Raw genomic sequence first — 17,163 nt, 5'->3', positions numbered from 1 at the left:
ACTTGAAGACAAAGCACATTCAGATCCGTCATCACTTTCTCAGAGATCATGTCAACAAGGAAGATATTGATATCATTCACGTCAACACTGAAGAGAAATTAGCAGATATCTTCACTAAGCCCTTGGATGAGAAAAGGTTTTGCAAGTTGCGGTGTGAGTTAAATATCTTAGAATCCTCAAATGTCCTGTGATTGGACACACATCGTAATGCTTATGCATGTTGACGACTTAGATGTGCAACACACAAAGCAACATATATCTTCAATCAATGAAGACTTACCCTCTGAGTGTGAATACATTAATGTGGAATTTGACTTCAGAGCGCCATGATAATTGTGCGCTGTGCCTGGGTCTAATACTTCCTATACAGTGGGTTACGCCACCACCAAATTCTTATTGAAGTGTTTCTCTTGGAGTTATGGTGCATAGTCTTCACAGTTGGTTTGTCTTCAACATTGGTTTGTCTTCATGGTTTATCTTCACAATGCCGAGTTGTTCCACAAGTATTTGTGTTCTTTCCTCTACAACATTCACTTATAGCTATATCTTCATTCTTGAATCTTTATTGATCTAAGTGAATGTGATCGGACGCTAACCTATTATGTGCTTCTACCTCAATTCTATCTGTCCAAATGATATGCATTCTATTGAAACTTTTTGATTGTCTTCTCTGAGTCCTTGTCAGTAGAGGACAATCTGACAAACATTTAAATCTTTTTTAATGTTGTATCTTTTTTGCCTAAAAACTAGAGAAGCCGGAACGACCACCCGACAATCCATGCGTGTGTGGGAACATGGAACAACTTTCAATGAGTTGCAAGCGTGCCACGTGTCTCTCAGATGAGAACCGCCAGGGGCACCTGCGTAATTGTGCTGCACCGCCCTCCTCCTTATTATAAATACTCACCCGAGCGGTCATTATTTGTTGTTCCACCTCGCCACCTCGCACAAACCCTAGGTCCTCCGCTAGCTCGCGTTGACGTCAGAGACGAAGCGCTTAGCTGCCACGACTTCTTCGATGTCGTCCTCACGCCGGCCGCAAACCTCGTCCTTTCCGCCACTGCCGTAGGTGTCTTCCACTGCCGAGTTAGGGCGCGGGAGATTGAACTGCTCGGCTTCTCTTCCAACCCGTCTAGCAGTTCGTCCGCAGTAATTAAATCTTACTTTTTACTGTCTTTTAGATCTATCAAATCCGACCACTTCAACCAAAAGTGGTTTCTTCACTTCCAAATCTGGATTTGTTCTCTTCTGCATATCATACCACGCCAAGTATATTCACCTATGCTTCATAACTAGTTAGATTCCTCACTTGTACTTATTCATGGATTCGTTCAAATCTAGAACCAACTCTCTCCAAATAAGTGAATGTCTTCGCACTATGAGGTCAATGTCTTCTAAACTGATTTATCTTCAAAATCTTCTAAGAATGCATATGACCTCTTCCCCTTCCCTCGCATCTCTAATGCTGTCACAGGTACATGTCCGTGGGAGAATCCCTTGGTTCTCATAGTCTGCATTCATTTGCAGTATACTACAGAGTCACATTGAATCACCTAAAGCTAGTTCTTGTCTGACCAGTAGACGGAAGCCATTCATTGTGCTGAAGCCAACTAGTCTGAATATCATGGCTTCAGAAAAGTCTTCATGCAAGGGTGGCAGGCAACACTGACGCAACACATCACTTGATCTGCCTCCTGATCTATATGAGCAATACAAGTCAGATCCTGAAGAAAACTACAATCAGCGCAAGAACCGGATTCAGTGGATTCGAAGATATTAGGCTGAGCAATGGTTCAAGTACAGGTTTGTTACACCTGAATATGCTGAAAAGAATGCCATCAAGCACACATGGGGTGACTGTCTCTATCGCAGCTTGGTGCTGAAGAGCAAGGTTGAAGCCATTGCGCAAGAATTATATCCTTGCATGGTCAGAGGACCACAGCCTGAGAATGCCGACCCATCTTCTCTATTATGGTGTCGTGACGACAATCTTTTCAAGCGCAACTATCATTTTGCTAAAGATTCAGCTGCCAAGAACAAAAAGGATTATGGCCTCAACTTCAACCCTGGCCCCTCTGCTCCTAGATCTGATGGGACTCCTGAAGCTAATGAGAACATAATTGGCCCCTTTGCCAATTTTGATGGGCTTCTGTCTCACATTGCTGCTCAGAGAGCAGCTGTGGAGGAATCTGATGGTGAAGCTGATACTGAAGATGCTCCCTCACCTCCTAAGGAAAATAAGAAGAAGATGGCAAAAGCTTCAAAACCATCTTCTTCACCAAAAGCTTCAACAAGGAAGACTCTGAAGACTGCACTGCCTGAATCCAGTGTGTAGTCTGAAGACTTATCTCGCGTGTCCAAGAGGACCAAGAAGCCATTGCCCAAGAAGGCCATTGGGCAACCTCTGACTCCGTTTGCTGTTCTACACAATGAAGATGATGCCATTGATTTGTCCAGTGATGAAGATCTCGGTGATGATGCTCTGGAAATGCTTATCAAGAGCAAGCAAGAGGCAGAAATCTTTAACAATCTACCCCTCTTTGATGTTGATATTCTGAATAACTTCATCGATGAGTGGTTCGACAACCAGGACATCAGTATTATGATCTTGAGCTCCCTGTGGACATCAGCGTCACCTTCCATGGAGCCATTGCTGGTGAATTGGACTTGGCTCAGAAGATTGTTGAGCTAAAAAAGAAAATTGATTATGAGAAGGCTCACTTCAAGAAGAACATGGCCAAGCTCAGCGTGGCATATGTCAAATCTTCAAGAAGATGTTGCATGACCTCAAGGAGGAGTTCCACAAGAAGCACACTGAAGCTAAAGGCTCACGTGAGCGCATGAATTATCTCGCTAAGAAATGCGTTCAAGCCCACAATGAAGCTGAGAAGCGAAAAGCTCTTGGGCGCCCTGGCATTGCCCACAGGCTGGCTGCCAAGAAGAAGAAGCCTGCTGAGACCCAAACTGCACCAAGGCAGGAAGAACCTCACATTGTATTCCCTGCCAGTATGACAGGCTCGAAGCCTAAGGTCCCCTCAGCAGCTTCAGAGCTGAAGAAAACAAGGGCAGCTGAAGCTGAAGCCAAGAAGCGCAAGAACAAGGACGTATGTGATGATGCTCCTTCCAAGAAGAAGCTGAAGACTAAGGGAACTTAGTCTTCAAAGAAAGAGCATGCTGCGGCCTCTCAGCCACTCATTGTTGAACCCATCTCAGTTGCTCCTCCTACTGCCTCAAATCAAGAACGACGTGTTGTGCTCCACCAGCTTGCATCCACAGAGGCTCATGAAGAAGAACAAGTTCCAGCTGTTGACCCCAATGCAGCTGAAGACATTGGTCATGAAGACAATGTTGTAGATGATGAAGTCCTTCCTCAACTCGAGCATCAGTTGGTATCATCGCCTGCTCCATTGAGCAACGAATACATCAGCATTGGTCGTCCATTGACGCCAATTTCTCAAGATGATTCATGGGCTGAGCGCCCGTAAGAAGAAACTCCAGTTCATGATGAAACACCCCGCACTCCACCAGCGCAAGCCACCAACCCAATGGTGAATGATGATGACTACATGGAGACCAATCCATCACCAAAGGCGTAGTCCGTGTTCGAACAGCTTCGCAAAGGTCTCAGGCCATCGGTCTCCATATCAACCATCCTAGAAGAAGATTCTCAACAATCTAGTTCAGTGGCACGTCAAGTGTTCCTTGAAGAGAATCCTTCTGTGATGGTCCTAGAGTCTGAAGCCAAAGCTGCCGAAGACATTTCAGCTGCATCAGCCGATGAAGAAGAAAGAGAGAGAAGAGAAGAGAGAGTTGCCACACCCCCTGGCCTAGATCAAGTCATTCTCGAGGAGAATGTGATGGTGGAAGACCCTCCGGTCGTTGACCATATGGAGGTTGAGAACAATGAGGCTGCCACAAACACCATTGAAGCCAATGACCCTGTCTTAGCTGAAGATCATGTGGAGCCTGAAGCCAATGTTGTGCCCGAAGCCAATGTGAATCTTGTCGCTTCTGTCACGTCGGTCCCCACTGACGGCGCTATTCCACCCCAAGGCCTCACACTATGGAAACGGCTTACAACCATGATATGGAGTTGGTCACTGTTCGCTGGCCCATCCTGGTTCCTCCCACAGGTCCCGGACCGCAATATGACTATCATGTGCAGCAGCGACCATAAGTACAGAAGCCTAAGCCAAGACTGCCAAGACTTCCAGGTGCTGCTACAGCACCAGGATCTTTCAGTGTCAACAGCTTCAGAGCCCACAACACCTTCTTTGATAGTGACAAGAATCCATAATCGAAGCCAAGGATCTCTTCAGATCGCTTCTAGAGCCATCAACAGCGCATTTATTACTCATGTGTCCTCTACAATCAAGAGAGAATCTTTCCTCACATGCGCCTTGATTGTGAAGCTATGGCTGGGCTCCCCTATCTTGAAGAAGCTCTGGATTGCTTTCAGGATGCTAGCCTTCTGGAATTTGTCACAGCCAAAGAGCACTGGAATGAAGAGCTTCTGCTGCAGTTCTATGCTACTCTTCACATTCGTGGCTACATCCGGGATCCGAAGACATGGATCCTCCAGTGGATGACAGGTGATGTGCACCATGAAGCTAAAGCTCAAGACATCATCGAGCTTACCTCCCTGCCCACTCCAGGTGAATTGTATGAGCCTGGTTGTCAGCATCACAGAGAAGGACTGCAGAGCATTTTTCAGAGCCCTGAACCCAATATGAGTCAGATGCTCAGCATGATGAAGCCATTGCCTCAAGATGCAGAATATCCCAAGGAATTCTTTGTCCAGGACCTCGAGTACTTGCCCCGTACAGTCTATCATATACTAAGGCATACTTTATGGACAATCAAGGGACATTCTTCCAAAGCCAAACTTGAAGGCACTATGAAGACTTTGGTATTCTATATTGTCAATGGCATCAGATTCAATTCCAAGGATTTATTCATCAGACAACTTGCTGCATCTGGGGTTGATCTGTTTGGCCTGAAGTTTTATGCTCCATGGGTGATGCTCCTAATCAAGCTTCATTCTAATGTCAACTACCAGCCTTCAGCATGCAACCATCTTGTCTTTTTGCCTGAGGTTGATCTATCAGTTGAAGCCATCTACCCCGAGCCTGCCAAGGAGCCGATATATCTTCACAATGCTGATCATCAAAGCTTCACGCAGCCCATAGAAGGAGTTCATGTTCCAAATGTTCCTGTTCCTACTTATCCTCTTGCTGGCAATGTGCGTCTGCCTCATCGAGCAAATACCAAAGCCACTACCAGTATAATTGCTCAAAGGCCTCGGAAGCATTCTCGTGTACTCAATGACCGAGAGCTGTTTGTGGCCTTACATCAGAAGCAGGACAAGAACCACGACTGGCTGAAGCGTCAGATGCATAGTCTCTTGGTGGATGTCAATCGCATTCGCAATCTGGCCACCAAGAACTCATTGGTTGCCCATGGAAATGCGCGGCGGTCCTGGAAGAGCCTCACTCTGCTGTGTTCTGAAGATGATCTTCGGACAGATGGCTTCATCGAAAGCTTCAAGTTTGAATCCAGGCCTCCACCAAATGCAAGCTGGCGCCGTACTCCCTCACGTGAAGATTCTGAGTATTCATCTTCGGCTGCGACTGTTGTTGCGAATGTCGTCGATGAAGAAGACGACGCCACTTCACCGACATGGCTACACTACATCTCTGCTCTGCACCAGGCCCTTTTGCACCACCAAACTCCAATGTCGACCCCGCTACACCAACTTCTCCTTCTGGGAACGAGTAGATGCTCTATGTCTTCAAACCTTTTTGGTCATTACTGACAAAAGGGGGAGAAGCATATGAGTTGATAGTCTTCAAGCGGGTCCTTATGGGTGGCTGCATTCTTTTGCCAAGTTTTTACAACTCTCGTCTTTTGATACATTTGGTTCTTTGAGTTGCAACACTTAAACTCGATGGCCGTCTGCTAATTTTTCTGCTACTCTGTGTTGCGATGATAAATACTGCATGAAGTTATTCTGTAGACGTCCATTTTCCATTATGCATATCATTATCTTCATTATCCTTCTATATGCATAATGTATTGTCTTCACACTTTGAAGATGGCATCCACAAAGGAAAACCTCCCATGTGCATTTGCATTCAAAAGAATATCATTTATATGCACATCTTTAGGGGGAGCCTCGTCATATGTATGAAGACAATACTCACAACACTAAAATTTCACATACTTTTATCCTCGTTGAAAACTTCAACCAGTTTGTCATCAATCACCAAAAAGGGGTAGATTGTAAGTGCATCTAGTGCCACCCCTAGTTGGTTTTGGAGTATTCATGACAAACTTGGTTGAGGGACTAATGTGTTTATGAGAATTGTAGGATCACACAGGTAGTAGTCCCATGTTGATTATGTTTACCTACCAGAGATGATCCCTAAAAATATGTGAAGACATTGAAGAAAATGGTTGTCTGTGAAGATTTTCACATTGAAGACTATGACAAGAGAAGACATCACATGAAGACTATGGAGTGCGAAGACATAGTTGTTTTGTAGTTTCGTTTTCTTCTTTGTTGAGTCATAGGAGCCACTGTACTGTTAAGTGGGGTCAAAGTGAATAAAGTCAGAGTGACTGATGTGATGCTCAACCAAATCCTATGTCTTCGAGCGAACACAATGAGATCAAATCTTATCCAGAGCCGGATGAGTCAGCTTTGCTTGTATCCCAAGCTAAGCTGCCGCGTGTGTTTGGAATCTGACCATTGGACACGTGTCAAATCCTTAGTGACCCAGGGTCATTTTGGACAAATCAGGTTGGGTTGCCTCCTGGCTATAAATAGCCCACCCCCTACACTATAAATTGGTGGATTCTCAGAGTTAGTGCACGGCTTTTGTCGTTTGAGAGCAACCCACCTACGAAGCCTTTGAGAGAGAAATCCTTGCAAGGACAAAGCCCAAAACACTAGAGCCAAAGAGTGTTAGGCATCACTGAAGTCTTTCTATCCGCGTGATCTGAAGACTTATTATACTTGAGGATTGTGAATCCTCCAGCCGGTTAGGCATCGCGTTCTGAGCATCCAAGAGTCATTGTGGATTGCCGGTGAACAAAGTCTGTGAAGGTTTGGAAGTCTCCCTTGAAGACTTACCTGAGTGATTGGGCGAGGACTAAGTGTTCTTAGCTCAAGGGGAATAAGGTGAAGACACGGTCTTCTGAGTTGAATCTCAGCCTCCCTAACCAGACGTACAGTTGTCACAGCAACTAGAACTAGTCCAACAAATCCCTTGTCCTCTTTGAGCAACCGGTTCTATCCTTCCTCTCTCACCTTACTTATGCTTTGTCTTTGTGAAGTCTTTGCCCATTTGCCTGATCTGATTGACTTCACTTTGTGAAGACTGTTTACTGTTTGGCTTCATACTATCTTCCATCCTGATCCATACTACCTAGCTGCTGATAGTCTTCGTGCTTTCACTACATTGCTTACTTGACTATGGCTTGTCTAGTCTAGTCTACCTTCCGCTGCATATCAATAGGTTCATTTCTATTGTTTATCTTCAAAGCACCCATGTTTTGAAGACTTTCCTAAAAATCGCCAATTCACCCCCCCTCTAGTCGAATACTAGCACTTTCAGCTACAAAGGGATTTCATTTTTTTTTTGAACTTATTTGAACTCCACACTTTTTGTGTGTTCCAAATGCACCATTCAAATCCACATCATCAATTTTCAACCCTTTCTGACTTCATTTGGTATTTTTCATGCATTTAGTGATTTTTAGCTAAATGACCCTGAAATTGAAAAGCACTACAAATGAACTCTGAAAAGGTTGAAAGTTGGCATGGTATCATCATTTCACCCACATAGCATGTGCTAAAAAGTTGAGAGGGTTATGACAAAAACTAGATGCACTTCGTGTACAAAATGGACAATCTCTTTCGAAGTATCAAGGTTTCGGACGAAGACTCATCTGTTAAAAAGGGATTTCATTTTTTTTGAACTTATTTGAACTCCAGACTTTTTGTGCATTCAAAATGCACCATTCAAAGCCATATCATCAATTTTCAACCCTTTCTGACTTCATTTGGTATTTTTCATGCATTTACTGATTTGTTTTAGCTAAATGACCCTAAAATTGAAAAGCACTACAAATGAACTCTGAAACGGTTAAATATTGTCATGGTACCATCATTTCACCCACATAGCATGTGCTACAACAAAAATTGGATGCACTTCGTGTAGAAAATGGACAATCTATTTCGAAGTATCAGGGTTTCGGACGAAAACTCATCTGTTAAAAACGGATTTCATTTTTTTTGAACTTATTTGAACTCCAGACTTTTTGTGTGTCCAAAATGCACCATTCAAAGCCACATCATCAATTTTCAACCCTTTTTTACTTCATTTGGTATTTTCCATGCATTTACTATTTTTTAGCTAAATGACCCTGAAATTGAAAAGCACTACAAATGAACTATGAAAAGGTGGAAAGTTGGCATTGTATCATCATTTCACCCACATAGCATGTGCTAAAAAGTTGAGAGGGTTGCGGCAAAAACCGGATGCACTTCATGTACAAAATGGACAATCTCTTTTGAAGTGTCAGGGTTTCGGACGAAAACTCATCTATTACAAAAGGGATTACACTTTTTGAACTTATTTGAACTCCAGACTTTTGTGTGTTCCAAATGCACCATTCAAAGCCACATCATCAATTTTCAACCCTTTCTGACTTCATTTGGTATTTTTCATGCATTTACTGATTTTTATATAGCAAAATGACTCTGAAATTGAAAAGCATTACAAATGAACTTTGAAAAGGTTGAAAGTTGGCATGGTATCATCATTTCACCCACATAGCATGTGCAAAAAAGTTGAGAGGGTTACGACAAAAACTGCATGCACTTCGTGTACAAAATGGACAGTCTCTTTCGAAGTATCAGGGTTTCGGACGAAAGCTCATTTGTTAGAGCATCTCCAGCCGTTGGCACCCCCAGGAGGCATAAAAATCGCCACCTAGGGGTGAGCCGGTGGTATAATCGGCTCTGGGGGCGTTTGGACACCCAACCGTCGCCTCCAGGTCGCCCCAGGCGCCGATGTCTTCGCCCCACTTTCGGCAAAAAAATGGCTCGATATTGGCGCGAATCGGCCCATATTCGGCGTGGTTCGGCGTGAATTCTCAACATAAATAATTTTTTTTATCACATAGTTCATCACAAAAAATCAATAGAAATCAAATAGTTTAACAAAAAATAGTTCAATACAAATTATAGTTCAACAAATAAAAACTCATATTTCATCACACGTCGAGCTAGGCGTCGCCCTTGATCCTCCATAGGTGCTCCACTAGATCCTGCTGCAGTTGTTGATGCACCTGCGGGTCTCGGATCTCCTGACGCATACTGAGGTAGGTAGTCCAGGTTGCTAGTAGCTAGTGATCAACTTGGGCAAGAGGACCCTGCATGTAGTATGGTTCAGTGTCAAACACTGGCTCTTCATGCTCGCTCTCAATGATCATATTATGCAAGATGACACAGAAAGTCATGATCTCCCACATTTGATCTTTCGACCAGGTCTGAGCAGGGTACTGGACAACAGAAAATCGAGATTGGAGCACAACAAATGCTCGCTCGACATCCTTCCTGCAAGACTCCCGAGCCTTGGTAAAGTGGGACCTCTTGCCTCCTGGCACAATGTTTGAGATAGCCTTCACAAATGTCTACCATCTCGGATAGATTCCATCAGCTAGGTAGTACCCCTTTTTGTAGTGCCACCCATTGACCTCGAAGTTCACCGGAGGAGAATGACCTTCAACAAGCTTGGCAAAGACAGGGGAGCACTTCAGGACATTGATGTCATTCTGAGTTCCTGGCATCCCAAAGAAAGAGTGCCAAATCCAAAGGTCATGGGTGCCATTGCCTCAAGTACCACACTTCAACCGCCTTTAGCGCCTTTGTACAACCCCTGCAAAGCAAATGGACACTTCTTCCATTTCCAATGCATGTAGTCGATGCTTCCAAGCATCCCAGGAAATCCTCTTGCTGCATTCTGTGCTAGGATCCGAGTTGTGTCTTTAGTATTGGGTGATCACAAGTATTGTGGTCCAAACATTGCCACCACTGCCCTGTTGAACTTGTAGAAACACTCAATGGTCGTGGACTCGGCCATGCGCCCATAGTCGTCGAGTGAATCACCGGGAGCTCTGTATGCAGGCATCCTCATAGCTGTCGTTCAGTTTTGGATTGAGGTGAATCCAAGTGCGCTGGTGCAATCCTTCTTGCACTTGAAGTAGTTGTCGAACTCCCGGATGGAATTCACAATCCTAAGGAAAAGCTTTCGACTCATTCGATAACGGCGCCGAAATGTTTTCTCGTCGTGCAATGGAGCGTCGGCAAAGTAGTCGGAGTAGAGCATGCAGTAGCCTTCTAGACAATGTCGATTCTTTGCTTTCACCCTCCCCGGTGCCGAGCCACCTCGCCGCGGCTTTTCATTGCTCGCAAGCAGGTCGGCGAGGGCGGCCAGAACCATGAGATGCTCCTTCTCCTGGACGTCGACTTCATCTTCCTCCTCCAGCTACGCCGCGAGCGCCTCCTCATCGTTTGAGTCCATCGCCGGGCCGGGCAGACAAATTGACGAACACCTTGCGGGTGTGGTGGGCGCACACCCGCCTGTTCACCGCCCCTACGCGGCCGGAACGCCGGAAAAATCGCCCGGACGATGGTGGAGAGGCTGCCGCGCGAAACCTCTTCTCTTTTTCGGCGGGGAATGGCCTATCTAGCTGTGGTGGGTTGTGGGCGGCACCGGGATCGGCAGGGTGGCGGCCAAGCACAAGAGGGTGGGAGGCAAATCTGGACGGTCGGCTTGACTTTTAGCCTGACAGTGTGGCCCCAGGTGTGCTTTTCTCTTGCATCGGAGCCCCCGACCGCCCCCAGTGCGCTGGGTTCAGCCTGCGATCGCCGGGCCCGAAAACGGGCCGAGCCGGCGGAATTCGGCGTCTTGGCGGCGCGACTGGGGCGTCTTTTGGCGCCGGCGCGTAAAAAGTTGCCTCGGGGGCCCGTTGGGGGCGCGGCTGGAGTTGCTCTCACAAACAGCAACGCATGTAGGTCAACCATTGATGGTTACAAACAACAGCGCATGTAGGTTAAATTCCTCCTGTCTGTGCTCATCCCACACACGTACACCTTTTCCATTCCACAACTGTAAAGGTTCTTCAACTAATGGCCTTAGGTACACATCAATGTCGTTGCCGGGTTACTTAGGGTCTTGGATGAGCACTGGCATCATAATGAACTTCCGCTTCATGCACAACCAAGGATACATAGAGTCACGGACCAGGTGCTATGATTGCTGTTCTGCTCCCCGAGAGGATTAATGCCATCTGCGCTTAACCAAAACCATACATTCCTTGAGTCACCTGCAAAGTCCCCCCACCTTCTCTTGGTTTTTCTCCACTGCGACCCGTCAGTGGGTGCTCTCAACTCCCCGTCTTTCTTACGGTCATCTTTTTGTGCCATCGCATCAACTTGGCAGGTGGATGTGAAGGGTTTTTGAGTCAGAGTAAGACTTCGCATTCCCACAGATAGGGCATGGACAACAAATAAAACCATTCTGCTTGTTTGCCTCAGCCACTTCGATAAAATTATGCAGGCCCTTAATGTACTCGAAGGTGCGTCTGTCACCGTAGATCCACTATCGGTTCATCTGTGTGCATTATATATAATTAAGTGTGTCAAAATTACAGAACATCATGAATAGAGAAGTGACCAAATTAATAGGAGTTCATCATCACATTAAAACAAGAGTACAATAGTGATCAAATGTTATTACTGAAAAAATAAATACATAAAGTTCATACATAGTTCTCATTGAACAACATATAGCTCTCTAGGGCAACCTTTGGTCCCTATTCCAGCCACCAACCGGGGCTAAAGGTGCTGGGCCAGGAGCGAGGCCCATTGGTCCCGGTTCGTGTCTGGAACCGGGACCAAAAGTGCCTGACAAACCGGGACCAATGGCCCCCGAGGCCCGGCCGGCGCCCTGGCCTCACGAACCGGGACTGATGCATCCTTTGGTCCCAGTTCGTGAGTGAACCGCCAAAGCCCTATTTTCTACTAGTGATACACACCAAAAGTATGGCAAGATTCCCTTAGGCTTGCTAACTTGTGACTCTCATTTTGAAGAACTAAGGCCAACTCCAACGCTAGACCCCATCATGTCCGCCGGCATCCGTTTGGGCCCAAACAGACACATGATCTGGTCCAATGCGCAACCCATCCTCAAAACTTGTCTGTTTTCGGTCCAGCTTGACCCATTCCAGGCTCATAGTTGGGCCAGCTTTGTGGTCGCGCGGACAATGAACAGACGGGCACGCGTCCTCTCCGAGTCTGTGTCGGGCCCACATGTCGGCGGTCCAACTAGCTCCCAACGTTCGTAGTCAATGCGCACGGGTGGTTGGCCCCGCATGTTAGCCGCACAGACGCCCCCGGACACGCCCTTTTTTATGAGGTCAAGCAGGAGGTCAAGGTGGAGCCCGCGTAGGAGCGTGCACTGGTGTCGTGGTTGCCACCCCCAGCGCCAACACCCCGGCCTCCTCCGCCGCCTGCACAGTACGCCACTGGCCTAATCTGGGGGCCGTCGCCACACTTTTGGACGCCCTACCCTACATCGACCTCACGAGCGATGACGAGGATGGTGGCGCCTGAAGACGGCGGCAGCGATAGCATCAGCGGCGACGGCGAGGTCTTCTGTGGCGCGCGGGGCGGCCGCATTATCTTTTGCTATGTTTTTTTTTGTTTTATGTTAATTAAACTAAGTGTTGTTGTTGGGCAGTGAGGACGGCGAACTTTTAAATATGTTTTAAAGTTTTTTCTAGCTATGTTAAAATGCCTTATTTTGCTTTTGCATGTGTGTTTTTTTTCTTTGTCCACCGCGGACAAGCTGCGGTTGGGGCCGCGCGTTGGGCGCCTCGACGCCAGGCCAGCCCGACGCGGACATCCTTCTCCCCATTCCCTCCTCAAACAGACGAAATCCAAACAATCCGGATGTTCGGATGAGGTCTTGCGTTGGAGTTGGCCTAAGTTTAGGCATGTTTGACAACATGAGAAATGTCTAACAGCTCCCGGGGTGCCCCCTACACCCTCATGAATGGTTAATTCTTAAAAAAATGAAAAAAAAATCTAAAAAATCTAAAACTTTCAGGGATCAAAGATTATCAAAGGTTTGATGTTCCTGCAAAGTTTCAGCAACAAATAACCTTCGTGGAGCCCTCACAAAAAATCACTGCTAAACAATGTACATAAACTTTGAACAATCATTTTGTTTTTTTATTTGATTGGTTTTCGAATGTTATTTTTAGCTAAAACTTTGCAAGATCATCAAAAGTTTCCTGATGCTCGATGTCCCAAAGTTTCAGATTTTTTTAATTTGTTTTGAATTTACTGTTCATAGAGGGTATAGGGATGCCTTGGTACTGAAAATTCTATCTCTTGACAATACTGTATGTGAAAGTGTTGCATTGCTAGGCCTAAAAACAAACAACCCGAGAAATGGGTCGCCGCTTTGGAGTTGCTATTCCGGTCTTTACAACACGTTGGAGTTGCTCTTATTCCGGTCTTTAGAACTGCTCATCCTTTGGCGTCTTTGAGGCTTGACGAAGCGGTCGGTCGACACGTTCGTACTAGCGTCACTACTGTACTGGAGCGGCCGCGGACGATCGAGAGCCATGGCTACTGCCTAGCCTACTGAGAGTGATGGGTACCATACCATTGGAGCATGTACCAATACCGGGGCGCCAGGCAACGGACGGGCGGGCCCCGCACCGCACGGCGATGAGCACGGCTGCTGGAGGACGCCCAAAGAGGGAGGAGATTTTTCTTTTCCCTGTTGAGGGAGGAGATCTTCAATCGAGATACAGAGGAAAGGGAAAGATAGGGAGCACCGTACGTGCATGCGGTAGCATCCATCCATGGCATAAAGAGAGGGAAGCACTCTTTACCACCACAACTACTCTTCGTCCTCCTCTATCCGGGCAGCACCGCAGGGAGAAGGAGAAGAGGATAGGAGAGAGGGAAGGGCAAGGCAGCAGGATCAAGGCGAGAGGGATGGGGCGCGGCAAGGTGGAGCTGAAGCGGATCGACAACAAGAGCAGCCGGCAGGTGACGTTCGCCAAGCGCCGCAACGGGCTGCTCAAGAAGGCGTACGAGCTGTCGGTGCTCTGCGACGCCGAGGTCGCGCTCATCATCTTCTCCACCCGCGGCCGCCTCTTCGAGTTCTCCACATCCTCATGGTACCACCACATCTGATTCCGCTCCGATTTGTTTGTTTCAGTCGAAAATCTTGGCTCTTTTTTTTTCCTACACCACAAGATCTTCTCCATGCATGCATGTAGATGTAGCTAGGCCGCAGGCGGACGGCCGCTAAGGGGATGGTAGCCTCCCCTCATCTTCTTTTTTGCTGTTTCGGGGAGGGAATGATTTCGCTGTTGCGTCTTTCTTTCCAATCATCCATCCATATCGACCCATCGAGAGCGCTGGGTGTGAGATGCGTTTCCCCTTTCCTCTTTTGGTGTTCATGCTCCAGATCGACAAATCAGAGCTATATATGTGAAATCAGAGCTACTACTTGCTTGCCATAGCTAGCGTCTCCAGATCTGGGCAAACACACATATAGTACTTTTTCCCATTTCAGAACCGCACAAACTATTTCATTTCTTCTTCTCTGCTGGCCTGTTGCCTGGCTCACAAAAAAAATCAGCTAGCTAGCTAGTTATTCTCTTGCATCATTGATTAATTTTATGCATGTTATCTTCCGTCCATGCATTGCGTTGGGGAGTTCTTGGGAGATCTGGCTGTGTGTGTTGCTCACTGGCGAGGAGATTCTACTATTCCATTGGGAGCCAATTCTACTGTTCCATCGAGGCCTCTCACCTCACTCCCCGTCTTCTCTGGGTGTGTCAGGCCATAGTACGTGCTGCACAGCACGCGGCCAGGAGAGCAAAAGTAACGGAGAAAACGAGGCAAAACGACAAATATGTCCTATGATCGAAATCAATTCAAAACCTGAAGTGCGCGAATTTTTTTCGCTCGGCTGACCCTTTCATGTAACAGCCGACATCCAGACGCCACACTACACTCTGCAGCGTCTAACTGGCAGACGTTATACGTCTGGCCAGCTTCGCATCCCAGGCTACCTGAAAATTGCTAAGTGAGTGTACAACGCCTGAGGGTTAGACGCTGCACTATACAGTATAGCATCTAGACACTAGGCGTTGCACTAGTGGCCACTTCATCTTGTAGTGGCAAATAGTGCATCCACTAGTGCAACGCCTAGACACTAAGCGCTACACTCTGTAGCGCCTAGTTCTCAGGCATTGCACACTGACTTAGCAAATTTCGAACAGCCCGGGTGCGACGTTGGCCATACGTACATTGCCTGTCAGTTAGACGCTGCGCAATATAATGTGGCGTCTGGCTGTCGGACGCTACATGAATGGGTCAGCGGAGTGAAAATTTTCACTAACGGTTCATTTTATGAATTGATTTCAACTATAGGTCAAAAAATTGATTTTTGCCAGAAAAGGACATGTGTGTATGTGGCTGTGGCATCGGTGTGCTCGTCACTTGGTCAGAACCCATCAAGGTGCTGTCCTATGGCCATGGAGGAGCAGTGCCATGTTCTCCGCATGTGAACCGACGAACGAATTCACCAGCTAGTAGATACCAGCAGTGTGTTTTGGCCGTAGACATTTGACAGACAGGTGTACGTACGTACCTGATCGCCGTCCGCTAGCAAGAGCTTAATATCATAGTATAGTATTCTCTCTGTAAAAGAAATATAAAAGTATTTAGATCAATATATTTCTTTATAGAGGGGGTACTTGGTACCATTCGTGCTTTCACGTCATTATTATGCCATAATCGCATGCGGCTCTAACCAAACACCGGCGGATGGGAGGAGGATTTAGGTGCTACTTTCTCCGGTTAAAAGTAAGTGTCGTGATTTTAGTTCAAATGAAAGGGAGTGCGTGCAGCTTTGTGATTGCAGGAGGAGAAATAATACCATCCCTCTCTTCTTAATTACACATCACGGTGTCTAACATATGTTTTTCGCCGTCGTTCTTTAATGTGCACATGTTATTTGAGAAACAAACAAAGCGAGTGGTAAGAGATTTGGGAGGGAAAAAAATCATCGTAGAGTTTCATGTTTAGGAAAATGTCCTAGTTTCCTTACTAACTTTTTGGCAAACACAATAAAAACATAGATGTTTGTAGGAACAAACACTCATCTTTATGAATGTACACACATACACCTTATTCCTATGGGCACCTCCATTGAGCCGGTAAACTTTAAAATTGACAAAGTCAATATAAAAGTCTCGTAGCCGATGGGAATATTGTTTTCAGGAAAATACAAGCACCCTACTAAGCTTAAGATCTCAGCCCAAGTGTGTTGGTTCCACCAGAGGAACCTACCATACCTAAGCTATGCTTAGTAACAATCTTGTGTGCATTGATTAAAAAGATGCCATCACAAATTAGACCAGCTTCAAGGGTAAGTTATGTTAACTACCATGTATTTCTCGACTACCAACATGTGCAGTGACCAATATCTTAATTTACTATGACCATTTGCACACCTCAAGTTTTTTTAACATGAATTAGAAGATATCAGAAAAGGTGCACATATCACCCCCAAAAAATATAGAAAAGGTGGACAAAAAAGGGGAGAATTCCCATGAGGTGTAAAAATTAAATCCATTATAGTGCTAGTGGTATCATTACCTCTACCCAAAGGGCGTCCACATGTGTAGAAATTCTTGTGGTTAAAATCCTATAAAAACCTGCTCCTCCATGCTTCCACGATGATGTTACTTCATCCTTGCCCTAGAAATCAATCGATTCCTCTTCTCTTTCTTACTCTTTCGCTGGGAGGCTTTTGCTGTTGTTGTTGAGAATTTTGGCGAAAGATTTTCTTTTCCCCGTCATTTGCTGGCTGGCTATTTCCCTTTTCCTTGGTGTTTTTTTTTTTTTGAGAAATTTGGGAGGCCTTCGGTTTTGCTGGGTAGAGTATCTAGCATCTCCGGTGTGTGTTGCTGGATCTTGCGTATAGGCTTCGTTTTTGCTAGCTTGATTGTACTATTCCTACTGCTCCATTGGGAACCACCCGTTGATTCTACTTTCTT

The 17,163-nt window shown here is 46.1% G+C and overlaps 1 protein-coding gene across 2 annotated transcripts in view; it reads left to right on the top strand.

The window, feature by feature from the left end:
• Positions 1 to 13,852: 13,852 nt before the first annotated feature.
• The window catches only part of LOC119338442 (MADS-box transcription factor 5-like), a 29,544-nt gene continuing 26,233 nt past the window's right edge, over positions 13,853 to 17,163 (top strand). The window contains exon 1 of one of the 2 annotated variants that reach the window (XM_037610767.1): positions 13,853 to 14,268. In XM_037610767.1, the coding sequence (XP_037466664.1) occupies positions 14,084 to 14,268 (185 nt within the window). In that variant the 5' untranslated portion in view covers positions 13,853 to 14,083. The remainder of the gene's footprint in view (positions 14,269 to 17,163) is intronic. The other variant, XM_037610766.1, reaches the window with a different exon arrangement.

Source organism: Triticum dicoccoides, chromosome 7B (genome assembly GCF_002162155.2).
Source record: "Triticum dicoccoides isolate Atlit2015 ecotype Zavitan chromosome 7B, WEW_v2.0, whole genome shotgun sequence".
Lineage (NCBI taxonomy): Eukaryota > Viridiplantae > Streptophyta > Magnoliopsida > Poales > Poaceae > Triticum > Triticum dicoccoides.
Note: the sequence above shows the minus strand (reverse complement) of the source record. Positions and strands in the feature narration are given on the sequence as shown.